Genomic DNA, 26,245 nt, shown 5'->3' with positions numbered 1-26,245 from the left:
AGAGAGATCTGGAAGGGCAGCATGAGTTAAAAGGGGTCTATTCTTTTTACAGCAAATTAATTTTCGCCCTTGTTGCCTAACCCAAGAGAATGTAGCTGTCTCAGTGGTCCCTGTGAGACAATGGCATTAGATGGCCTGACATCTAGCAATGATGCCTTCTGCCAACAGGAGCAATGCCACCCCAAGAATCCAAACAAGGAAGCATCAGGACACCATCAGTACAACCATCCACTTGCAGGACAGCTGCACTGTGCCTCTCCACCAGAATACGATCAAAATTGAGCAGGCATTGACTCCTCTAGCAGAGATATTCATATGTGCTAAAGCCCCTCTCTTTCCCAGGGCATGGGAGTCAACCCAATCGTGCACTGGCATGCGCGCATGGACAACTGTTTCTTCAACCTGCCTGCTGGTTTATTTACTTCATTTATGCCCTGCCTTTCTCCCCAACAGGAACCCAAAGCAGCTTCCATCATCCCCCTCTCTTCCATTTCATCCTCACAACAACCCTGTGAGGTAGGTTAGGCTGAAAGTGTGTGACTGGCAGGCCCAAAGGTGCCCAGAGAATATGCATGGCAGAGTGGGGATTCGAATTTGGGTCTCACAGATCCTAGCTTGGAACTCTAACCACTATATTACACTGGTTTGATTATTGCTGTGTGTTTCTTTTGATGAGATGGAGAGAATAGGCTTTATTGGGTATTTTGTGCAGTATTATAATACAGAATAGCTGCAGCAAGACAGTTCATATCTCATGCCCATACCAATCAGAGGCAGGAAGAATATTTCTTTAAAAAGATCATCCTGGTTATGCTCACTGTTGACTAAGACCTTGCTCTAAAGCTGCCATACCATACAGATTAGCCAGTTCAGCACCTCGGTGCTGCTGAATCACCTCTCTGCATGGCGGGCTGGTTCTGGCCAGCTCCACTAAGACGCCTTGGAAAGCGGTGACCACCTCCAAGTCCACAGATGCTGGGGCCACACGGCTCAGCAATTCCAAAAGGTCCTGGAGCCAAACAGAGTGGAGGACAACCTCTGGCAGCCACAGGAAAAGTGGCATGCAGCTGGCAAAGGCCTGCATCCCTAGCAGCCACAGTTCACCGATGGTTGGCCATGCTGCCTCGTAGGCTGGCGCAAGGTGGAGGATCATGCTGTCACCGACGGGGTCAGGTTTGGCCACATGCGCTCCTGCCAGGAAAGTAATGGTGGTGGAGAAGAATCCTTTGGCTTCTGGAGTCATTTGGAGACCTGAGAGTGGGAAATTAAATGAAATCATGTAGAGAAGGAATATGTGCCAACAGTGTCTACTTTTCTCAGGACAACATCAGGCTTGATGAAGAGCTCTGGTGAGTTTGAAAGCTTGCACAGAGATTTATGCCAGAAAAGGGCTGCATGGATTTCAGTATTGTTCAGAGATTCCATGTAGGGCAATATGGCTACACCACCTCTGTCCACTTTCCTCAGGGTCTGGGTTTGAGATAGCTCCCTCCCACTGTTGTCTCAGGTAGAAATCTTGGTGGTGGTAGAAAATGTCAAGCCACAGCCAACTTATGGCAACCCCATAGGGGTTTCAAGGCAAGAGACAGAGAAGGTTTGCCATTGCCTGTTGCTGCACAGCAACCCCAGACTGCCCTTCAAGTACTAACCAGGGCTGACCCTGCTTGGCTTCCCAGATCTGACAAAACCAGGTTAGCCTCAGCCATCCAGGCCATCTATAGTTATAATAAATACAACTCTTTATGAAACAGACCAATCCAAAACCTACAGGGCAGCATAACAAGCCCTCATCTGCAGCCTAGACCTATCGTCTCAAGGAGGACTAGGCTGCAGCCAGGTCACTCTCTTTCTGAGCTTGACCCTACTGAGTACCGTTGGCTTTAACAGCTGAGCTAGTTCTTGCCTGGGTGAGCAGACAGCTTCCTGGCCATCATGAGCCCCAGTGTCGTCATGCCAGCCAAGAGGCCAAGGTGCTCTCCCTGTGGCCGCAAAGAAGGAAGAGATTTCAGCAACACGTCCATCAATGCTGTGAAACAATCTTCACGGCTGCAGATGGGGAAAAAGTACAAAAACAGAACAGGGAGACGCCTTGTGAGTTTGAGCAAGCTCTGCCTCAGGACCACAGAGAGGCTTATGTGGACTTTTCACCTTTTTTGGTCTCATCCGGAGTAGGTAGGGCTGTGGGAGAGTGCCTTGATACAGAACCACCCACCCAGTTTGCTCTGTAGCTGAATGGGAATTCGAACCCATGTCTCCTCAGTCCAAGCACAACTCTACACATTGCATTTTTAGGTGCATGCTCCTGAAGAAACAATGCGTGCATGAAACAGATCACGCAAGACCTCTCCTCGAGGAGTCACCTGTCTGTGAATACCCTCTTGACTATATGCTTGGGGGCAAAGGCCATGAAAGAGCCCTGAGAAGAGATCCTGTACCCAGCCTATTATATCATAACCTTAACAAGGCCCTTGGGGAGGAGCCACAGTTCAGAGGCAGAGCATTTGCTTGGCATGTGGAAATCTCCAGGTTCAATCCCTAGCATCTTCAGGTGACAGGATCAGGTAATCAGGTAATACCTGAGACCCTGGCGAGTCAATTATAGAAGACTGGTCTTTGTAGGTCAAGGGCATGATTCGGTGTCAGGTGTGTGAACCTACTAGCAGAAATCTAAAAGCTACTCTCTGTCTTTACCACTAATGAACAGACTGCATCCATCTATGCCATAGACTAGAAAGACCTCCCTCCCCCAGCCTATTTCTCAGTGGTTCCCAAATATACAAATTCCACTAGTAGAAAACACCATCAAAGATTGCCAAAACAATATATTAAACAATTGTAAAGTTGGTGGTGTCACAACAACATTAATGCACACTGTAACTATAATAAACTCCTGCCAACCTAGCAGTTCGAAAGCAAGTCATTGCAAGTAGATAAGTAGGTACCACTTCGGTGGGAAGGTAACAGCGTTCCGTGCGCCTTGGTGTTTAGTCATGCTGGCCACATGACCATGGAAACGTCTTCAGACAGCGCTGGCTCTTCGGCTTTGAAACGGAGATGAGTACCGCAACCCTAGAGTCGGATTCGACTGGCTTTCGAGCAAGGGAACCTTTACCTTTACTTTACTAACTATAATAAGGAATAAGATACAATATTTCCTCCTTTGAAGATAAGACATAAAGTCCATGTAGTCAGTGTTACTTGATAGGAGGAGTCCACATAGTCATAACATTTTCCAAACAGCCTTTGCAAAGACGTAGTAGTTACAGTATGCATTAATGTTGTTGTTGTTGTGACACCACCAACTTTACAATTTGTTTAATATATTGTTTTGGCAATCTTTGATGATGTTTTCTACTAGTAGAATTTGTATATTTGGGAACTCCTGTGACACTAGGCTTTTCCCCTTGTTGTTTGGATTTATTTCTCAGTGGGGCTATTAAACCACGCAAGTACCAACTCATTCAGTTGGCCCATTACCTGATCAATTCCGGAACAGCCACAACAAAATTCAGAAACATCGCACAAGCTGTTTGCAGAGTGGATTCTACAGCATCCAATGCAAATGGGGCTTCCAAATCTGAAACGAACATCTCCCACTGATGTGAGAAATACTGGCACAGGAGAACTGGTGCACCCTCTGAAATGAGGATTGCACGGGGTCGATCCTCTGTTGTTAAGTGGCTTAAGCCAGGCAACAGAAATCTAGAAGAGGGAAGCAAAAGAATGAGAAATGAGAAAGTTTAATGATCAGTTCACACACAAGACTGTGAACAAGCCACTATCCAGTGAGAAGTCTCCAGAATTCTCATATTGTTGGTTCAGAAAGCTACTATACAGACTTGCATAGAGCTCCTAATACTACCCTCCTACCTTGGTATTGCCATCTTCTGCCCATTGACCTGCTGGCAATACTCAACTACTTCTTGCCACACTGGAAGGGAACAAGAAAGTCTTACATTGTTTTTAAGATAGAAATTCACATTTCCAGCTGGAGCCAAAATCAGAAATGATTTTACATACACACACAAACACACCCACGGAGGGAGGGAGAGAGAGGGAGAGAGAGGGAGAGAGAGAACGAACAGCCTAAATAGCCTAGGCTAGCTCAAGCTCATCAAAGATCAGAAGTTAAGCAGGGTTGGCCATGGTTAGTAAGTACCTGGATGAGTGGCCACCAAGACAGGGTTGCTATGAAGAGGAAGGCAATGGCTAGCCACCTCTGCTCATCACTTGCCTTGAAAACCCCATGAAGGATCGTCATAAGTCAGCTGCCACTTGACAGCAAATTTGACAGCAAATCTATATATATATAAAAGAAAGTCCCCTCACTGTAAAATCAACACCCAGGCCAAACTCCTGGACCTAGAAACACCAAATTCGGGGAGAGCGCTCCTACCGTGACATAGATGCTCACTAAGAAGCGATTTTTGGAAATTCAACCCCTAAGTGGGTCAAAAGGGGTAAAATGTGCTCCCCCCATTGATTCCTATGTGGTTGCCAGGCTGCTGCCTCCTTGCACCCCCCACTCTCTGATTGGTCAGCTGCAGAGCTCAGTGTTCTGAGGTAAAAAAAAAACACTTACAGGAGACCGCGCAGAGCTAACAACAGTTGAGGAAATCAGAAATGGATAACAACCACCTGTGAGGTGCAGTAATATCTCTGGCCCAGCCTCTCTGATGGCTTCCAACACACTCCCCCCACCTCCTACATCTAACAGGCGGTTGTCTGTCAGGTGCAGCAGCGGTTGCTGGGTGCTTAAAGCCACGAGGGACACCACCCCAGCAGTAACGCCTCAGTGATCCTGCCAGCCCTGCCTCCACAGTGGCTTCTAATACTCCTCCCCCCTCCTACACTGGACAGGCAGCTGCCTGTCAGGTGTAGGAGAGGAGGTGGAATTCTTACAGCCGCTGGGGAGGTTTGCTCAGCAGGATTGCCTTAGCCCTGCTGCTGGCCCAGCCTCCCCAATGCCTTTAAATACAATCCCCCCGAACACCAGACAGGCTAGTGTCTGTCAAGTGTAGGAGCAGGGCCAGGGTACTTTAATCCATCAGGATCACCTTAGCGATGCTGCTGGGCCAGCCTCTCTGATGGCTTCCAACACACTCCCACCACCTCCTACACCTAACAGGCAGTGGTGTCAGGTGCAGCAGCGGTTACAGGGTGCTTAAAGCCACGAGGGAGCCTGTCAGGTGTAGGAGAGGAGGTGGGATGCTTACAGCTGCCGTGGAAGTTTGCTCAGCAGGATTGCCTTAGCCCTGATGCTGGCCCAGCCTCCTTAATGCCTTTAAATGTAATCCCTCCCCCAACACCAGACAGGCCAGTGACTGTCAGGTGTAGGAGCAGGACCAGGGTACTTTAACCCATCAGGGATGCCACCCCAGCAGGATCACCTTAGCGGTGCTGCTGGTCCAGCTTAGCCACACTCCCACCCACAAAGGAAATATACCCCAAATTTGTGGGGGGGTGGGGGGGGGGGTATGCCCCCCCCCCAATTCAATGCTCAGGCCAAACCCCTGCATCAAGAAACCCAAAGTAACGGAAGTGCATTCCTACCATGACGTCAAACCCCCCCCCCAAGAGATTTCTGAGAAACATAACCCCTAAGGGGATAAAAAAGGGGCAAAATGTGTTCCTCCAATTATTTTCCATGTGCTTGGCAGATTGCTGCCTCCTTGCCCGCCCCCTCCCCCGATTGGTCAATTGTGTTGTTCAGAGTTCTGAGTTCAGATTGCTGCCTACTTGCACCCACCTCCCTCTGATAGCTCAGCTGTGGATCTCAATGTTCTGAGGTAAAAACACAGAAGAGACTGCAGACAGTTGAGGACAGTTACAGAAATCAGCTATTCAAGACTCCTAAATAGATATTTTTCAAAAAAGCCAGCATGGCAATTGAGTTAATTAATGTTTACGGGGAGATAGTAAAGGACATTTCTAGGAGCCATTTCGATGCATGCCTCTCTCATGAACCTGAAGAAATGTCCAACCCATCACCACTCCCTCACACCTCTCACCTCTTACTGCCCCCAAGAAAGCTCCTGGTAAACGTTGAGCCAGATACACCAACGCTACAAGGAGGAGGCAACTTAGGAATGCAACAAAAACTTCTGCACACAGTACTCCTCCGGAGCACTGAGCTGCACAGGCCAAGTACCAGCAAGATCACCCTGAGGTGCTCAGAACAACACAGTCTCCATATGAGCAAAACAATCCAGGAACACGAGTAGATAGGGCATCATTTTCGTGGAAGGTGGCAGGAGTTGACTTAACAGACAACTATGTTGCCTTCTCCAGAGTGAGCTCACTAAGCAGCCTGGTGATCCTAGCACCTGAGGGCAGAACCACCAATGTGGTCTACAGAGAGGTCCTTCAGTAGAGAGGAAAAAAGGTACGTATGCCTCACTTCATTTTTTACACTACAATCTTCTGCATTAGAATTCCTACAACAAATTTTACATTTCAGACTTCACATCATCAGTATTATAACTGGATTTACGGAACTTAAATACCGTAGCGAAGCAAAGGTATAAGGCTAGTTTAAATATAAAGTCAGATTAGTAGATGGGCATGAAGGTGAATGGTCAGCCTGACCCCACCTTTCCTTTCTGTCTGGTCATCACTGAGTGTATTCATGAAGTGGCTCAAACAACTATACACCAACATGTCCCCATTCCAAAACAGCTAATAAGTACAAAGACTGTCTCTTCCCCTATATTTGCTCAGGAACATGATGACATTCATACACCAACATCATGGAATACTGTGCTCTGTATGGCCATGTAACAGACTGACAGTCCATCAATGGCCACCCCCCTAAATTAGGGTCTTACGCAGTTCCTCTTTTACTTTATGCTGATGACACCACAATTCTTTAGTTATTAACTATTCAAAATCCAAAGTACTAGTTTTCTCTAAGCGCTGGAACCCAAAAAAATGGATTATAGGTAACACAGAAATATCTAGGCATTACCTTTCAGTATAATTTAAACTGGGTAACTCATAGATCCCAAATCCACTGCAGCTAAGTGGGCTACTACCCGGCTCAAACTTCTTCACTAATGGAAATCAACATGTCCCTGCCGCAATTAAGACTTTTGAAGGCAAAGTTCTACCTCAGATGCTCTACGGCATCCTGGTCTGGATAAAGGCATTCAATAACAACTTAGAGAAAATTCAGGCAAGATATTTCTGATAACTTTTAGGAGTCTCTAATTGTACACTGTATTCGGCACTTCGTATAGAATTGGGCCAACGTTTTATTGAAACAAGAATTTTATAGTTTCTTCAGACTCTTTACTTTCAAGGTTAAAAAGTGATCCGTTCAGCAGTACCTGGCTTTCAACTACTGAAAAGAAAATCTAGCAATTGGGCTTTTCAGTTGATTTCTTTTTGCCCTTCAATGAATCTGCTATCTTTCAAATAATTAAACAAAGGCTTCTTGACCTAGACTTTCATAAGCTAAATCCTCTGCAGCCTTATTTTTCTTCTCAGGCCAAACTTTCTATCCAGCAAGGGAACATGGCCAGTTACTTTTACAACCTAGATCACCCTTCTCCTCGTAGAGCTTTTACATTGGCCTGACTAAATATTTTCCCTTCAAAAATATTAACTGGTCGGTATAACAAAGTCATTTTCCATGAAAGGCAATGTATCTGTCCTATAAAATCGATACATTCAATCCATCATATCATCTTGGACTGTCAACTGCACGCAGGGTCATATAAGAAACTCCTTTCCTCTCCACTATACCAAAAATATTGTAAACAACGACAGAATAATACAATGTCTATTAAATAACACAAACCCAGACATTACAGCTCTGGTTGCTAAGTTCTTGGCTGAAGCGGTCAAAGATAGACACAAGCAATGTTCCCTCTAAGCTATGGAGTCTTGTGAGCAAAAATTCTTCTTTGTGAGCTACTGGCTTTAAAGTTGTGAGCAAGTTATTTGGTTACTGCATCAATTAGTTTGCTCTGGAGCCATCCTTTCTGAGCTAAGACAAAAATGTGTGAGCTGGAGGCTAAAAAACTGTGAGCTAGCTCACACTAACTCAGCTTAGAGGGAACACTGGACACAAGGTCTTTGTATGATCAGACTTGTTTTGTTGTCTCTGTAATGCCTTCTTGCTCATGTTTTATTACATCATGTATTTTACCAATATGCCATTAAAGGTATTCGACTTTGACTGACAGTCTGTAGATATGGTTAAAGACCCAATATCTAAACCCCACCAATAAGCAATGTGTATTCAATAGGAGGCCTTTGACAAGGCTTCCCCTGTCCCTCTCCCATAGCCATTCCTTATCTGCTGGGTTTGAAATGCATGCTGAATGAAAACCAGCCCCATACCCAGCACTGGGAGCCAGATGTTCCTGAGCATCAAGTAACCACCTACAAGATTCACCTCAGAGCATCCCCGTGCCAAACAGGCTCCTGGCCGCCACTGCATCCAGTGTTCTGCAAGCTACTTCCACCTTTCTTCCCCGCCTCGAACTGCAACTTGGCATAATGCAGGAGAAAAGGAAGGAGGTCACAGATCTCCTGCTTCAGGGATGAAGTCTCTTCTGCCAGCCAGGCTCCCAGGATTCGAATGGAGGCAAAGATGAAAGGATCCCCCAGCTTCTTCCACCCTGCCTGGAGAAGAGAGAAGGACTGTTATAAGCCCCCAGAAGAAAGGCGACAAAACAGGCACTGTGGGCGAAAGGAGAATGAGTCGCTAATTGCCACAAGGCCTGTGCAGCCCGGCCTCTTTAGGTCCACAGCACAGCACCCTGTGGATCCAAAGGTAGATGTTGCAATCACTCACCTAGCACAAGATATCTGAAGATCAGGATATACATTTCCTTCTGCGTAAAGGGATTCCTCAATTGGCTCTAAGCCCTGCCTTTTAGCCAAAAGTCCTATGTAAACCACAGTATCACACAGATTTGAGTTGTTTTTTACATTTATTTATACTCTTTTGGAAGTTGTCTATGTGGTTTGTAATCATAGAATCATAGAGTTGGAAGGGGCCATACGAACCATCTAGTCCAACCCCCTGCCCAATGTAGGACCAGCCTAAAGCATCTCTGACAAATATTCATCCAGCCTCTTCTTGAAAGCTGTCAGTGAAGGGGAGCTTACCACCTCCCTAGGCAGCTGATTCCACCTTTGAACCACTCTGACAGTGAAAATGTTTTTCCTAATATCCAGCCGATACCTTTCTGCATGTCATTTAAAACCGTTGCTTAGGGTCCTATCCTCTGCTACCAACTGGAACAGCTCCTTGCCCTCCTCCAAATAACAGCCTTACAAATATTTAAAGAGAGCAATCATGTCCCCCCTCAATCTCCTTTTCTCCAAACTAAACATTACCAAGGCCCTTAGCCTTTCCTCGTAGGGCTCAGTCTCCAGACCCCTGATCATCCTTGTCACTCTCTTCTGCACCCTCTCCATTTTGTCTACATCCTTTTTGAAGTGAGGCCTCCAGAACTGCACACAGTACTCCAGGTGAGGTCTGACCAAGGCAGTATACAGAGTGGCTATGACCTCCTGCGACTTTGATGCTATGGCCCTTTAAATACAACCCAAGACCAAATTTGCCTTTTTAACCACCGCATCACACTGACTGCTCATATTTAATTTACAGTCCACTCTTACCCCAAGATCTCTTTCGCATACACTACTCCCCAGAAACATATCCCCCATCCAGTATTTGTGCTTGACATTTTTGTGGCCCAGATGTAATACTGTGCATTTATCTTTGTTGAATTGCATCCTGTTTGCAACTGCCCACTTCTCCAGAGTATTCAGGTCTTGTTGAATTTTAACTCTATCTTCTTGGGTGTTTACTACTCCTCCCAATTTGGTATTGTAATGATTCCTTGTTTATGTGTGTGTGTCTCTTTAAAAGTTTGGTTGCATGTTAGATTAGTCTAGAGAAGAAGAAAAGTTTAGGAAAGGCTGTATGTCCTGGAGAGAAACAGTGAATTTACATGACCTTGAGTTAAAGTTACAAAGTTACCTGAAAAATCCCTGACAGAAAGGGAGCAGAGCTTGTGTGAGACACCAAAGAATTTATCAGAATATTCACATTACCAGTTACTTTGTTCTACACTGTTATTATGAGTTATATCAATAAATCTACTTTTATTTAAGATACCAGTTCTGAAAGAAATACTTCCTCAGGCACCACATTAGTACCTCAAAGGCCTAAAACCTCGACCTACATACCCAGTGATAGCCAAAATAAAGTAAAGGTTTGGAAAGTCTAAAATTTCCTGGTGGCAGCCGGATATACACAGTAAAACAAAACATAAAGAACACTTTTAAAGTAAAACCAGACCTCCCCAGTTAAGGGGTCGTCACAGGTATCATCAGCAAATTTAATGAGTAGCCCTTCTACTGGTATCATCAGCAAATTTAATGAGTAGCCCCCTCTACCCCTTCATCCAGATCATTGATAAAAATATTGAAAAGTACCGGGCCCAAAACCAAGCCCTGTGGCACCCCGTTGGACACCTCCCTCCAATCTGACGAAATGCCATTGACCACCACTCTTTGGGTGTTGTCCTCTAACCAGTTCCCTATCCACCAAACTGTCCTATGGTCCAGTCCACAGCCATGCTGACTTCCCCGGATCACTAAGTGGTCCTTCAGATGCTTACATATCGATCCCTTTAACATCTGCTCTAATATCTTCCCAGCAACAGAAGTCAGACTGACCAGCCTCTAGTTTCCCGGGTGATGACCTTCTTCCCTTTCTTAAAGATTGGGATAACATTTGCTCTTCTCCAATCTTGTGGCACATCCCTGGTCCTCCCCAGCAACAGAAGTCAGACTGACCAGCCTCTAGTTTCCCGGGTGATGACCTTCTTCCCTTTCTTAAAGATTGGGATAACATTTGCTCTTCTCCAATCTTGTGGCACATCCCTGGTCCTCCAGGAGGCCTTAAAGATGATGGATAGAGGCTCTGCAAGTTCATTAGACAGTTCTTTGAACACTCTTGGGTGCACACTATCTGGCCCAGGGGATTTGTATTCGTCCAGTGCAGCCAGGTGCCTCTCCACAACCTCCCTGTCAATGTCAACTGGACACTCAGGTGTCCTGTCCTCTACCATCTCTAGATGGGCTCGAGTTCTTCTGGGAGAAAACAGAGGCAAAAAAGTAATTAAGCCTGTCTGCTTTTTCTCTGTCCTCCACCAGAGTTTCTCCTTCTACTCCCCAAAGCGGTCCAATTGCCTCTTTTACCTTGCGTTTGCTTCTCACATACCTGTAGAAGTTTTTCTTACTGTAGCGAGCACCCCTGGCCAGACCCAACTCATTCCGAGCTTTGGTTTCTCTGATGGCTGATCTATAGTACCTAGTAACTCTCATAGTAACTCTCTTTAGAGGTCTGGCCTTCCCTCCATATCGCTCAATTTCCCTTTTCTCTCTTAGCTTATTCTGGAGCTCTTGGTTCATCTGCATTGGTTTCTTGGAGCCCTTACGATGTTTCTGTCTTTCTGGAATAGCGAGGGCTTGAGCTCGCAAAAGCTCATGTTTGAGAAGAGCCCACGTTTCACTCACTCCTTTCCCTTCCAGCACACTCCCCCACGGAATGACTCCCATCAAGCCTCTGAGTTAGTTGAAGTCAACCCTACAAAAATCTAACCTACGAGTCTGGCTACAAACTTCCTTGACCCCCCACAGCAACTGGAATTCAAGGAGGACATGGTCACTTCCCACTAAGGACCCCACCACCTTCACCCTGTCTACCAATTCTTCCCTGTTAGTTAATATTAAGTCTAGTATGGCCGAGCCCCTTGTAGTTTCCTCCACCATTTGAAAAAGGAAGTTGTTGGCCAGACAGGTCAGGAAGTTGCATGATTCTTGTAACGGAAGTTGAAGTCTCCCATAATTATAAGGTTCTGATGTCTGGATACTCTACCAATCTGTTCAAGGAGGGCAACATCCATTTCCTGTCCCTGGTCAGGTGGTCTGTAGCAGACGCCAACAACAATACCCTTTGTCCTACCTCCCCTTATTTCCACCCATATACTTTCCATGGGGCTGTCAACCACATTCACCAGAGGTTCCTGACATTGTAGCCCTGTCTTCACATACAGCGCCACTCTGCCTCTTCTACCCTTCCGGTTTTTTTGAACAACTCATACCCATCCACTACCACATCCCAGTCATGAGAATCATCCCACCAAGTCTCAGTGATTCTATTATATCATAGCCCTCTGTTTGCAAGAGAATCTCAAGCTCTTCCTTCTTATTACCCATGCTACGGGCATTGGCATATAGGCACTTGTAGCCTTGTACCTTTGTTTGACCTGTCCTACCCAGGTGGGCCCCCACTGTTTTCACTTCTTCTTTGAAGTCCCCATGTTGACCATCCCCTTCCCCTTGTGGCTTCAGTTTAAAGCTCTCCTGATTAAGCTCTCCAGGTTCTGTCCAAACGTTTTCTTCCCTGACCTTGAGAATTCCAGGTAGGAAAAAAAGTTATATTCCTGTCATTTCATGCAATATAACTAAACTTTTTGCGAATGTATGTATTTTTTAAAAAACATACAAAAGATGTCAAAATATGATAAAGAAGATCCTACAGTAATGTAAATATTTTGAGCATGGGACTATTACAGTGAATGATGTGCCAAAGAGACTGTATTCTGAGCCATGTACAAAAGCAGGAATATCTTAAAATTAAGTAATAAGATACACTTCATCTGGATATTTTTCAAAGCACTAGGCTGTACAGAAAGAAACAGAAAGGAAGACAAAGCAGTTTGGATCCATCCAATGGAGCACCTCCAAAGACAGAAAGATTTCTGCCCACAGAGCATGACTTTCCTGCTGCAGCAGATTCTCCCCCCCAAAAAAATACAGTGATTGGGGAGGGGATTTAGTGCTGTGGCGGGAGGTGAGAAAATGATTCTCTGCACAGAGAAATCCTTCTGCCCAGGAGACACCCCATGGAATCCAAGTTTATGTTCCTCATCAGGTAAGAACTATCTTTAAAAAAAACAATTATTTGGTCTGCAAAAAAACAATACATTAATGTCATAAGCACAAATCCATTCAAATTACACAGCACAATTACACAACATAAGAACGATTGAACTCTCACAAGAAAGTTTAAAAGCCACCTGGTTAGCATGGCTCCATCACAACAGCAGCCCCTTTCAAACAAATTGTTCCTTACCCTGTTGGCAGACCCTCCCAATTTCCCTGGCTCCTTCATTTCTAGCTCTCTCCTGCTTTTCCCCTATTCAAACTGCCTTCCTTGAATAACAACTTCGGCTTCTTCCTACTCACACAAAATCTCACCCTTGGAAACTGATGCTCTTGTGAACCCTACCAGCCTGTTGCAGCTGCAAGCCTTGTGTCCAGGTAGGTTACTAACTGCTACTTGACGTCTGTGGAAAATGTCAGCACTGGAAGGTTAGGAGAGCTTTACTTTACCTGCCTCAGGTAGTAAACAACAGCTCCAAAGGCTTCCTCCAGGATCCCCACCAGCTGCACTTTTTGCACCTCCCGCAGCAGAGACCCCTCCTCTCTTGTGCACTCCAGAATCGCATGCTCCATCAGGATGTAGCAAGCTGCCACCACATCCTGCTTCTTATCTACCTCCACCAGGTCAAGCTCTTCCAGAGACATACGGACTTCCACACATGCCAGGTTAGTCAGCAAGGCAAAGAACTTGCTGCCAGACCTCCCCGGAGGTATCCACTCTGAGCCACAGGCCTGTGTCAGGCAGGCTGCCAGTTTCAAGGCCGGATCCCTCTGGGAGGCACTCAGCTTGCTCGAAAGGATACTTGATAGGCCTTGGTAGAGGGACGGGAGGCACTTGGAGCCCGGTGGGAGAAGGGGAGGCACAAAATGGCGCAAGGCTTCACACAGTTGGAATTTTGTCATATCTTCAGCCTTCTGAAACTCTGCACTGAGCGTGTCAAGTACATCTATGAGGGCAGAAGGAGCTCTCTGCCAGCACTTTGCTTCTGCTGCCGCCAGAAGCCCCACCAGCAGACGAAGGGCACGGTCACAGCCATAGTTGTGGCTCACATAGGCCTGACACAGAGTTACCAGGGCTCCCCTGTTCACCAGCTCTCTGGGTCCCTTGGGAGTGGCCAGAATAGCATCAAGACACTGGTAAGCGTCATTGATCATGGAGCCACAAGAAGCATCACCGGAATCACAAGCTGAAATCACGCTGTTGAAAGTTGGGATTTTGTTAAGGACCTGAGGATGCTCAGCTAAATCAGGATCGGTGCAGAAACAGGCTAGCAGAGTAAGGCCGAGGGCTTGGAACATGTGTCCTGGACAGCCCTCAGAGGAATCCTTGGAAGCCAGAAGCCGATTTGGGAATGTGAAACCAACTGCATTGAAGATTCTCCGATGGGTTTTGGAATCTATGTCTCCAGCTTTAGCCGCTTTGGTTACCTGCAAAATAAAATGGCAGACATCAGAGGATGTTCAAGAATCCTGTATATCATGACTGATTTAGGAGATGTATAGACTATTCCCTTCGTCCTCAGCTGGAAGGCTGCCCACTTGTCGAGATGCCTGATGGGACTAGGGACCAATAAGACTTCTGCCTGCAATCCTCCTGGGTCCTTTAAGTATGCAATAATGCAATAAGTTATTCAACTCTTTGCTTTTTCCCCATTAACACTGATCTCTCCACCCTTAGCCAGAGCGTAGTCACACCAGGTGACACATAAACACATGACACTGCCCTATAGTATACTGAATCAGTCCGTTGGGCCATCAGGGTCAGTATTGTATACTCAGACTGGCAGTGGCTCTCCAGGGTCCCAGGCAGAGGTCTTTCAGATCACCTACTGCCTGGTCCTCTTTAACTGGAGATGCTGGGGATTGAACCTGGGACCTTCTGCATGCCAAACAGAGGCTCTTCCACTGATCCACAGAAGTTTTTATTCTAAGCACTTAGAGAACTCAAAGGCTTAGATTCAGAACAACATTTCCATGTGCATGAGGAGTCTCCACACACAGAACGTGAATTTTTTGCTCCTGCTCCCCATGACAGCCTGAAGGTGTCAAACTCTCTCTAGTTTGCCATGATGTCTGGGAGATAGATAGGAAATTCCTGGGGGGGGGGGGGTGAGTGTTGGAGTGTGTGAACTGCGGGGTTGTAGAAGCTGTAACTCTTCCTCCAAGATACCTCCCTGAATGCCAGGGACGACCTTGAAGTCAAAGCTGTGCTTTTCTCGCTTTCATAGATAAGGGGACCATATATTCCCAGGGGTTAGAAACAAAAATTTAGGCAAGAGGTTGGCGATGTGTGATTGGTGCACTTTGGTTTGAACTGTCTATAACTATGAAATTTCACACGTGAACCTCAGTTCTGATACGGTACTGTTCCACCTGGACCATGCAGACATCTCAATAAACAAATTACTGCCAAAGAGAGTGTTGTTGAGAGTCTCTTGACCAGGGGTCTGACAGAAGCCCCCAATATTCTGTTCCTGGGAGATGTGGATGTAGAAAATATTAATCTGCAAGGTGGGAATCCTTGTACCTGCCAAGACACTATTCCAGATTCACTTCCAAGAAGCAGTACATCAGTGCTAAGTAGAAACTAGCCATGTATTAAGGCAGACGGAGAGTTCTGCCCTACACATAGCCAGCCAACTTCTAGGAAAGGCCTGGGGTGAAAGAGCTGGAGATGTACCTGCTGCGAAGTTGGATCCTTACCAGAAGAAGAGCAGCAAACTGTTCACTATCATTTCTTGCATCTCTCAGCACGTCAAGGCATCTCTCCAGCGTGGGGTTCTTGTTGGTCTCACTGTCATCAGGGGTGGTGCCTATATCTGAGGCTCTATCTGTAAGTAAAGACCACTACTGTTACCACTAAATACGACTGGCTCAGAGCCACCTGTCCTGATCGTACTGTTTATGTACAACAACAGGGGATTGCTAATTTTGGCACAGAAGAACATTGGGTGAATTTTTTTATTACTGGCAAAGCAGGAAAGGCTCCCAGTTGCCAAGACACTTTAAAATCAAATATTCTGAATTAACTATTACATTTACATCCTGCCTTTCTTCTACCACAGAAACAAACCACCTACCAGAAATTTCCCATTCAGGCACTGACCCCAACTTCCTTATCTGCAACAAAGGCACTCTGGTTGCAACCCAAAGGACACTTTCCTGGGAATAAGACCCATTTAATAACATGTGACTTACATCTGTGTAGAACAGCTTATGTATTATATACCCTTCAAACCTACCCTGTTACCTGTCAGCATGTAGGAATCTAAAACTTTTTCCTGCCCTGTACCTGGCTGCAATGCTCCCTCTAAGCTGTGGAGTCTCGTGAGCAAAAATTCTGCTTTGGGAGCTACCAGCATTAAAGTTGTGTGCAGGTGATTTGGCTACTGGATAAATTAGTTTGCTCTAGCGCCATCCTTCTTGAGCTAAGGCAAAAATGTGTGAGCCAGGGGCTAAAAAAATGTGAGCTAGCTCACACTAACTCAGTTTAGAGGGAACACTGCCTGGCTGGTATATAAAAGTCAGAGGCTGATGTTCAAGAATTAATGTACTCCATTTGTGTTTTCCAAGGGTGTTAAAGATAAAATTCTGGATCTTGAACTAAGATTATCTATTTTGGCTCAATTTATTTCACTTTCTAAACGTCCAGAACTGAAAGACTCCAGGCAAGCAGCAACAGAACAGCATAGCAACTCCAGACTCCCCAGACAATTAATGTGGTGCAGAACATGATATTGGGGCCCTCCTTCTGCACCCACCATCAAAAAACCATCCGATGCCATGAGCAGACACCACAGTATATTTAAACTAGAATATCTAGTGTGTTATGGAATGCATGTATCACTTAAAGATAATAAACACGTTAATAACCCTTCACTCTGAAAGCTGTTTCACTAAATAGGCAAACGGGCTTCTTATTTGAGCAAGATGCAAGTCCGTTAGCACTTTAAAGCCCAACAAGATTTCCAGGCTGTACACTTCTGAGAGTCCAAGCTTTCCTTGTCAGACAATTCATCATCCTTGATAAAGGGAGCTTTGACTATCAAAAGCTTATACCTTGGAAACCTTGTCAGGCTTTAAGGTGGTTAAAGATTTGAACCTTGAAGGTCTTCTACTGTAAACCAGCATGTAGGGTTGCCAGCTCCAGACTGGGATATTTGGGGGTAAAGCCAGGGGACCTCAGTGGGGTACAATGCCATAAAATCAACCCTCCAAAACGGCCACTTTCTCCAGTTACATAGATCTCTGTCATTCGGAGATCAGTTGTAATGGTGGGAAATCTCCAGTTCCTACCACAAAGTTGGCAACCCTACCAGCACGTCTGCTTATCTGAGACAGAATTCTTATTAGGTCAGAAAGGAAGGTACAACACAGATTGTCCACTTAAAAAGGTAAGGATTCCCTTGCTCGAAAGCTAGTCGAATCCGACTCTAGGGTTGCGGTGCTCATCTCCGTGTCCAAGCCGAAGAGCCAGCGCTGTCCGAAGATGTTTCCGTGGTCATGTGGCCGGCATGACTAAACACCAAGGTGCACGAACGCTGTTACCTTCCCACTGAAGTGGTACCTATTTATCTACTTGCAATTTCTTGCTTTCGAACTGCTAGGTTGGCAGGAGCTGGAACTAGAGATGGGAGCTCACTCCGTCATGCGGCACAGTCGGGTCTCGAACTGCTGAACTACCGACCTTCCACAGCCTGCAGTTCAGTGTCTTAAACACTTGAGCCACCGCAGCTCCTGGTCCACTTAACCATAGGCATTATTGAACTAACGATGGGGGTCGGGGGTCCCACCCAGTGCGTCTCGCCATCTTTCTTTGTCTCTGGCATCATTACAGAGGCTCCAGCTCTGGCGAGTCTTCGGGGAAGAGGTAACTTGTTCAACCAACCAGGGCCCAGAGGGTCTCCTCAGCTGCCTAAGCAGTTTCCACGCCTCCCATCAACTGGGCCCTACAAAAGCTCCCTTGCTCGCCTCAGCTGGTAACGACGGCCTCATCCTTACCTTCTGCCATGCCGTACGTTCCCTATCCCAGCTCGCGGTTTCTCTCTTGGCCAATCAACGTGCGCTTCACTGGTACGTAGAACTGGGAAAACTTGCTTCGGACACCCTCGCCGCCATGTTAAGTGAGGGCAACCAACCCTCCCCGTAACGACGACGTTACGCTTTTCCGACACTGCTTTGGAAACCCCGCCGACATGTCAGAATTGCCCCACCCCCTTAACTCTCAACAGTGATCGTTCTCTGCATAAACAGACCAGCATGATCTACAGCCTAAATATCTCCCGACACCCAGGGCTGGGGAGGTCTCACTACTTCCTAGTACTTCTGCTGTGAAACCTTCCTCTAGTCCACGCCCTGGCAGCCTGACGTAGGAACTGACGACAGACCCTCGTCTTTCTTATCTTCGCTCTCCTCCGTATCTCGAGGTTCTCCGTAGCAATGATGTGTGGCGTTCTTCCGCTTCCGGAAGAGGCAGGTCAGCGCTGATTGGTTCATTCGGCTCAGGTCCCGGTGTCTCTCTGTTGTTTCCGGATGGAGGCGGATCGGGACGAGAGGCTGCTTTGTGTCTTGTGGTTGCGCGCGGTGAGCTGAGGCTTTGACTGACGAGGATTTGCGGCCTCCACGATTACCATGACGACGGGGAGGCTCGCTGACTTGGTCCTGAGTGGGGGTGCTGACAGGCTGACACCCGCAACCCCTTAACCGAGGCTGTCAGACCCGCCTTTCCCCCCACAAGACTCCTCTCTACCTTTTACCTGTGGGGCCCTATCATTTCCAGCTTCCCCGGGTGTCAGACGAAAAGATGCCCCGCTGACCCTCCACCGCCCTTTCCCGGGGTGCTTCGTTCGCCATGTGCCCCTGGTAAGTGGTGTCTGCCGCGCTTGGGTTGCAGTTCCTCGTGCTGCCATCTTTCGCCGACGTCGAGCGCCTGGTGTGTGTGTGGGGGGGTAGGTTTGCCAACTCCAGGTTGGGAAACTCCTGGCGATTTGGGGAGGGAGCTCAGCAGGGATGCGGTGCCAGAGAGTCCACCTTTCGAATTTGCCACTTTCTCCTGAGGGATTAGGAGCTGCGGTGGCTCAAGTGGTTAAGACGCTGAACTGCAGGCTGTGGAAGGTCAGTAGTTCAGCAGTTCGAGACCCGGGTGCCACATGACGGAGGGTGCCACATGAGGGAGCTCCCGTCTCTAGTTCCGGCTCCTGCCAACCTAGCAGTTCGAAAGCAAGAAATTGCAAGTAGATAAATAGGTACCACTTCAGTGGGAAGGTAACAGCGTTCCGTGCGCCTTGGTGTCTAGTCATGCCGGCCACATGACCACGGAAATGTCTTCGGACAGCGCTGGCTCTTTGGCTTTGAAATGGAGATGAGCACCGCAACCCTAGAGTCGGATTCAACTGGCTTTCGAGCAAGGGAACCTTTACCTTTTACCTGAGGGATTACTCTCTGCAGTCTGGAAATCAGTTGTAATTCTGGGAGGTTTCTGGGCCCCCCCTGGAGGTTGGCAGTCCTATTTGGGATGCTGAGGAGATGGGAAATAGGTTAGAGAGAGGGAGGAGGTGATTTTTCCTTTCTCTTTTTCTGTCTTCTTGACATCTCCACAAAGCAAAATGGAGCAAGAGTCCAGTAGCCTCTTAAAGACTAGCTGAGTGTATTCTAACATATACTTTTCCTGAATCAGTGCTCACTTCATCAGGTATGTGAAGTATATGTCCATAACAGTTACAGTGTTATGAGCAGCAGAAAGATGGGTGTTGCTTGTACCTTTAAGAGTCACTATTTCTGCTATTGGTGGGCACTCATATGCATCTGGTGAAGTGAGCTCAGGATTCACGAAAGCTTACTGTGCAATATACGTTCTTAGTTTTGAAAGGACTATTGGACTCCTGTTTGATTTTTCTTCTTGACAGTATTCTAAGCCTAGCTGGAAAATATTTGCTTGGATCTGAAACAGGTAAGTGGGGAAGTAGAGGTCGTGAGTGGAGTCTGCCTGGCCATTGCAGAGGCTTCTGTATGAAGTTGGATTTATAAGTAATAAGGAAACTGGCAAATTCCCAGCTTGCAAGACTTTGATTTTTTGGGAGTATTGTTGAGGATATGAATTCGTGGTTGGGTTTTATGTACTATTTATCAAGTCACTTGAGAGCTATGTCTGCCTCTGGCCTAAGAGCTGTTTAATCCTGTTCTCTTCCAATGCCCAGCTGACATCACTAAAATAAAAAGCGGTTGAGAAGTTGCCCCCCCATACTTTGATAAAACCAACAATCCGAGTGAGAGCCTTGATGAATGTTGACTATGAGGTGGGATGAGAGTTGTGGGTGATTCAATGTGAAAATAATTTTCTCTGTATTGTTTGTATATATGTTGTGTTCACATTTTAGTTCTCTAACAAGTCCTAGAGACCTAGATCACATCCCTTATGAATATACAGTGGAGGTGAAGAATAGGTTTAAGGGACTAGATTGGATAAAGTGCCTGAAGAACTATGGATGGAGGTTTGTGACATTGTACAGGACGCAGCAAGCACCACCATCCCCCCAAAAAAAGAAATGCAAGAAAGCAAAGTGACTGTCTGATGAGGCTTTACTAATAGCAGAGGAAAGAAGGAAAGTGAAAGGCAAAGGTGAAAAGGAAAGATTTACCCAACTGAATACCGATTTCCAGAGAACAGCAAGGAGAGATAAGGAGGCTTTCCTGAATGAACAGTGCAAAGTAATAGAGGAAAGCAATAGAATGGGAAGGATTAGAGATCTCTTTAAGAAAATTGGAGAAATCAACAGAATGTTCCATGCAAAGCTGGCCATGATAAAGGACAAAAACGGTAGAGACCTAACAGAAGCAGAAGAGATTAGAAAGTGGTGGCAAGAATACACAGAACTATACAAGAAGGGCCTAAATGTCCTTGACAACCACAACGGTGTAATCACTGACCTCGAGCCAGACATCCTGGAATGCGAAGTCAAATGGGCCTTAGAAAGCATTACTAAAAACAAAGCTTGCAGAGGTGATGGTATCCCAGCTGAGCTATTCAAAGTCTTAAAAGATGATGCTGTTAAAGTGCTGCACTCGATCTGCCAGCAAATTTGGAAAACGCAACAGTGGCCACAGGATTGGAAAAGGTCAGTTTACATTCCAATCCCGAAGAAGGGTAATGCCAAGGAATGTTCAAACTATCTCACCATTGCACTCGTTTCACATGCTAGCAAGCTCATGCTCAAGATCCTACAAGCTAGGCTTCAGCAGTACGTGGATAGAGAACTGCCAGAAGTAAAAGCTGGGTTTTGAAGAGGTAGAGGAACTAGAGATCAAATTGCCAACATTCGCTGGATTATGGAGAAAGCACCAGAAAAGCATCTACTTCTGCTTCATTGACTATGCTAAAGCCTTTGATTGTGTGGATCAATTCACAACAAACTATGGCAAGTCCTTAAAGAGATGGGAGTACCAGACCACCTTAGATGTCTCCTGAGAAACCTGTATAAGGGTCAAGAAGCGACAGTTAGAACCGTATATGGAACAACTGATTGGTTTAGCATAGGAAAAGGAGTATGACAAGGATGTATATTGTCACCTTGCTTATTTAATTTATATGCAGAGTACATCATGCAAAATGCTGGCCTGGATGAATCACAAGCCGGAATTAAGATTGCCAGGAAAAACATCAACAACCTCAGATATGTAAACGATACCATTCTAATGGCAGAAAGTGAAGAGGACCTAAAGAGCCTCTTGTTCAGGGTGAAAGAGGAGGGCGCAAAAGTTGGCTTGAAATTCAACATAAAAAAACTAAAATCATGGCATCTGGCCCCATCACTCCTTGGCAAATAGAAAGGGAGGTTGTGGAAGCAGTGACAGAATTCACGTTCCTGGGATCCAAGATCACTGCAGACGGTGACTGCAGCCATGAAATTAAAAGATGCCTGCTCCTTGGGAGAAAAGCAATGGCAAACCTAGACAGCATAATAAAAAGTAGAGACCTCACCTTGCCAACAAAAACAATGGTATTCCCAGTAGTAATGTATGGGCAGATGGTATTCAAACTTGCACCAAGTGCTTCGAGACCTTTGAGTACACGTTCTCAATTGACATATGATACTGCCTGTTTAATTCAACCTGGGTGTGTTTACTGCTTGTTATTGCAGCTGAATACCCTATTTCACAATTGCTAAGTGCTTAATCAAACAACTATTCATGGTTCTCTGTAAACAGACTTCCACGTCGATAGCTGAACTTTGATCTGTTCCCATTGCTTGAAAATGTTTTAAGATGAGTGTGGTGACAGTCTCATTGTATTTGTCATCCAGCATGTGTTCAGAGACAAACATAGAAACGGATGATACACTTGGAAGATAACAAGGTTGACCCCAACCTATGGCCAGATAAGGCAGTCGCTTGACACAGTTCAGTGGGTAGCTGTCATGTTGGAAGCAGACAAAGAGTCCAGGTGGTCATGTTGCTTCCATCATAGGCAGCTGTCAATGCAAACAGAAATTGCCCTCCAAGAGCTGCATGCAGCATTGCAGTTTGTCTAATATAAATGTTCCATTTGTATGCAACATTGTGCAAGCCTGGGCTTCTACCATTGAGAAGTAGGAGTGTGGCATGAAAGAATGTCAGGCATGAAAGAATAGCACAAAATATTAGGGTGTCACTTTGAGATGCACATATTCCAAACAATTACAGTTTGGTGTAGTGGTTAAGTGTGCGGACTCTAATCTGGGAGAACCGGGTTTGATTCCCCACTCCTCCACTCCTCCACTTCACCTGCTGATGTGACCTTGGGTCAGTCACAAGCTCTGGCACAGCTGTCCTTGAAAAAGAGCAGTTTGTGTCAGAGGTCTCTCAGCCCCACCCACCTCACAGGGTGTCTGTTGTGGGGAGGGGAAGGGAAAGGAGTTTGTAAGCCGCTCTGAGACTCCAAGTGAAGGGCGGGGGATAAATCCAATCTCTTCTTCTTCTTCTTCTTACACACACTGTGCAACATGGTCCATTCAAGAAGGAGGTGCAGGGGCTAATAGGGGAGTAGTTGAGGAAACAGATTGCTTGTTACTTATCAGTAGAGGTGATCCTGAGCAAAGATTCTTCAGGGGAAAGTCTCAAGCATCTGGACAACCCATAGTCCAAAATGGGAACCTCTGTGTCTACCCAAACCAGGAAAGTTTGGAACCAGGCAGAGGGATGCTGGTCAGAGAGACCCAGACAAAATTTAGGCAAAAAAACCTAAGGGGAGGGAGAGTAGGAAGGCATGTGGATGGCTGCGTGAGGCAGGACCAGGTAGCTAAACTTAGGGCATGTGGCAGGACAGAACACAGCATGATTTGGTCACCAAGTATAATTTGGGGAGGTATCCTGGCTTTAGTTACATGGCTTAAACTTGAATAAGGTAAAACGGTTCCTCCCCCAGCTTGGGAAAGGAGAAAACTATCCAAGAGAGTTCCCTGATTAGAGAGAAGTTCTGGGAAGTCTTCCAAGTAATGAAAGAAAGTCTTGGGATTAGAGGGTTTTTCATTGGTCTTCTAGTTTACACTTTGAGATTGTGGGATGTCAAGTTAAGTATTGAATGATGAAGGAAAAGCCTTTTTAACTGAAGATGCTAATCTCTGGGTGGAGTTTTTTTGTTAAAAGGAGTGTTAATACAATAGGAGAAAACTAGCTCCTTGATTAATTATAGGGCTGTTTTGATGAATGGCCTGAAAGCCCTCAGGTAAGTGAGCCTGGATTTCTCTGAGGCTGTCATCCAGGGAGCTATGATGAGGTTGTGGTAGGTACACCTGGCCTGGCCTCCTGTTTGCTGGCTCTCAGCCTTTGTCTTGGAAACAGCCTAAAACTGCGTGTGTGTGTGTGGGGGGGGAATTCACCTAAGTGGTATTGATGAGCTGGTGTCCAGAGGTGCTAGCCTGTGTGGAGGCTTGGTGGTGACCATTCTCTGTGCTTTTTCTTGTTCTGAACATAAGAACATAAGAGAAGCCAATGTTGGATCAGGCCAGTGGCCCATCCAGTCCAACACTCTGTCACACAGTGGTCAAAAATACCAGGTGCCATCAGGAGGTCCAGCAGTGGGGCCAGAACACTAGAAGCCCTCCCACTGTTGCCCCCCCAAGCATCAAGAATACAGACCATCACTTCCCCCAGACCGAGAGTCTATACCTTGTGGCTAATAGCCACTGATGGACCTCTGTTCCATATGTTTATCCAATTCCTTCTTGAAGTCATCCATGCTTGTAGCCGCCACCACCTCCTGTGGCAGTGAATTCCATGTGTTAATTACTCTTTGGGTGAAGAAGTACTTCCTTTTATCTGTTCTAACCGGACTGCTCAGCAATTTCATTGAGTGCCTACGAGTTCTTGTATTGTGAGAAAGGGAGAAAAGTACTTCTTTCTCTACCTGCTGTCAGGTAGCCCTGTCATAGAGCTGGAATGTGGAGGGGGTTCACTCCTCTGCCTTACCAGCTCTTCCCTGTCTCGCACAGCTGGCTATCTGTAGAAATGACCTTGGTGGGTATTCTGTCTGTAAATCACCAGGCCTGGGAAATGTAACCATTTAGGCGCAAAAATGCTTGCTTGCTAGCTTTTGCCCATGTGCGCGGAAACCAACTATTGGCTGTTGCAGCTGGGGGGGCAGTTTGAATATTCTATAAGTCAGTGGCCATCATATTACAGGCCATTCCTAACATAAGCTGTACATGAGTTACTTTAGTACTGGAATTACCAAATACTTATCTTCTGAAGAAGCCTGAGTGTGTGTTCCTGACACCTGCTCTATCCCATGCATAATCTTGTAAACCTCAGTCATTGTTTCTCTAAGCTAAAGAGCCCTAAGCGCTTTAACCTTTCTTCATAGGGAAAGTGTTCCAACCCTTTTATCATTCAAGTTGCCCTTTTCTGCACTTTTTCCAATGCTATAATATCCTTTCTGAGGTGTGGTGACCAGAATTGCACACAGTATTCCAAATGAGGTTGCACCATGGATTTATACAGGGGCATTATGGTACTGGCTGATTTGTTTTCAATTCCCTTCCTAATAATCCCCAGCATAGCTTTGGCCTTTTTTATTGCAGTTGCACACTGTTTTGACATTTTCAGTGAGTTATCTGCTATGACTCTAAGATCTATCTCTGGTCAGTCTCTGCCAGTTCGGACCCCATTGACGTGTATTTATAGTTAGGATTTTCGGCTCCAATGTGCATCACTTTGCACTTGGCCACATTGGACCCCATTTGCCACATTGATGCCCACTCGCCCATCCTCGACAGATCCCTTTGGAGTGCCTCACAATCCTCCCTGGTTTTAACCACCCTGAACAATTTCTTGTGATCTGCAAATTTAGTCACTTCACTGCTTACTCCCAACTCCAAATCATTAATAAACAGGTTAAAAAGCATCAGACCCAGTACTGAGCCCTGCGGTACCCCACTGCTTACCACCCTCCACTGTGAAAATTGCCTGTTTATACTCACTCTCTGTTTCCTATTAACTAGCCAGTTTTTGATCCACAAGAGGACTTGTCCTTTTATCCCATGACTATTGAGCTTATTTAGGAGCCTTTGATGAGGAACTTTATGAAATGCTTTCTGGAAGTCAAGGTAAACAACATCTATTGAGTCACCCTTGTCCACATGTTTGTTCGCCCCCTCAAAGAACACTAACAGGTTAGTGAGACACGATCTTCCCTTACAGAACCCATGCTGAGTCTTTCTCAATAGGTTATGTTCTTCAATGTGCCTACTAATTCTTTCCTCTTTTTTTTTTATAATAAAGATTTTATTGGCTCCCCTAAAAAGGGGAGGTATTTCGCTTAAAAGAAAAAATGGGAAGGGTAGACAGTGGGAGAAAGAGAAAGCTGAGTGATATATAAACTGGTAAATTAAACTGTTAGTAATGTCCAATTAATCTTCTTGGGCTTCTTCTGTGTGTTGTCAAACTTCTTTTCCTAGTCCTGTCACATGTAATTCTCTGTTAGTATGTTAGTAATGTTCCTTTGAATTTCTGTTAATAAAAAAAAATCTCTTCTGGGCACATTCAGAACCGCTTCTTTGCGTGCTGGGTACTTTTACTATCGCTGACGTGGAGGAGCTTCCTCTGTTGTCTTCTCCTTCCGGCCTGTTAGATCCTCCTTCGGGTTGCTGTTAACACTCTCAGTTCATGCACTATAAATCCTCTTCCTTTCATACCATTACTGGAGGTCCCCAGCTTTGAGAATGGTATTAATTTCATTTTCGCTTTTATATCCGCTCCCAAACTCTCTACTGGGTCCTCCTCGCAACTGTTGACTTAT

At 45.9% G+C, this 26,245-nt stretch overlaps 2 protein-coding genes across 3 annotated transcripts in view; one reads left to right on the top strand and one right to left on the bottom strand.

The window, feature by feature from the left end:
• Positions 1 to 579: 579 nt before the first annotated feature.
• NCDN (neurochondrin) lies at positions 580 to 18,406 on the bottom strand. Of its 2 annotated transcripts, XM_015413690.1 has the most exons (7): positions 17,977 to 18,406; positions 15,679 to 15,806; positions 13,426 to 14,403; positions 8,402 to 8,631; positions 3,478 to 3,702; positions 1,904 to 2,046; positions 580 to 1,251 (listed from the first exon to the last, which is right to left on the bottom strand). In XM_015413690.1, exons 1-7 carry the CDS (start codon positions 17,984 to 17,986, stop codon positions 815 to 817), a joined length of 2,151 nt encoding a protein of 716 aa, XP_015269176.1. In that variant the 5' UTR covers positions 17,987 to 18,406; the 3' UTR covers positions 580 to 814. The 2 variants fall into 2 exon arrangements, with proteins under 2 accessions (XP_015269176.1, XP_015269177.1); XM_015413691.1 differs by lacking the exon at positions 17,977 to 18,406 and having other exon boundaries at positions 15,656 to 15,731.
• A 129-nt stretch (positions 18,407 to 18,535) lies between these two features.
• The window catches only part of KIAA0319L (KIAA0319-like ortholog), a 93,564-nt gene continuing 85,854 nt past the window's right edge, over positions 18,536 to 26,245 (top strand). Inside the window, exon 1 of the mRNA XM_015413686.1 lies at positions 18,536 to 18,837. The gene's annotated coding sequence lies outside the window, so the exon portion shown is untranslated. The remainder of the gene's footprint in view (positions 18,838 to 26,245) is intronic.

The sequence above is a fragment of the Gekko japonicus genome, unplaced genomic scaffold, assembly GCF_001447785.1.
Source record: "Gekko japonicus isolate JY-2015 unplaced genomic scaffold, Gekko_japonicus_V1.1 scaffold547, whole genome shotgun sequence".
Taxonomy (NCBI): domain Eukaryota; kingdom Metazoa; phylum Chordata; class Lepidosauria; order Squamata; family Gekkonidae; genus Gekko; species Gekko japonicus.
Note: the sequence above shows the minus strand (reverse complement) of the source record. Positions and strands in the feature narration are given on the sequence as shown.

What these genes read in the sequence shown, in the direction of transcription:
- NCDN (XM_015413690.1), bottom strand. An exon ending in AGTTTGCTGCTCTTCTTCTG is followed by an intron (nt 14,404 to 15,678) that starts GTAAGGATCCAA and finishes TTTATTTTGCAG; the next exon opens with GTAACCAAAGCGGCTAAAGC. An exon ending in TGGCACGGGGATGCTCTGAG is followed by an intron (nt 3,703 to 8,401) that starts GTGAATCTTGTA and finishes TCCCTCTTCTAG; the next exon opens with ATTTCTGTTGCCTGGCTTAA.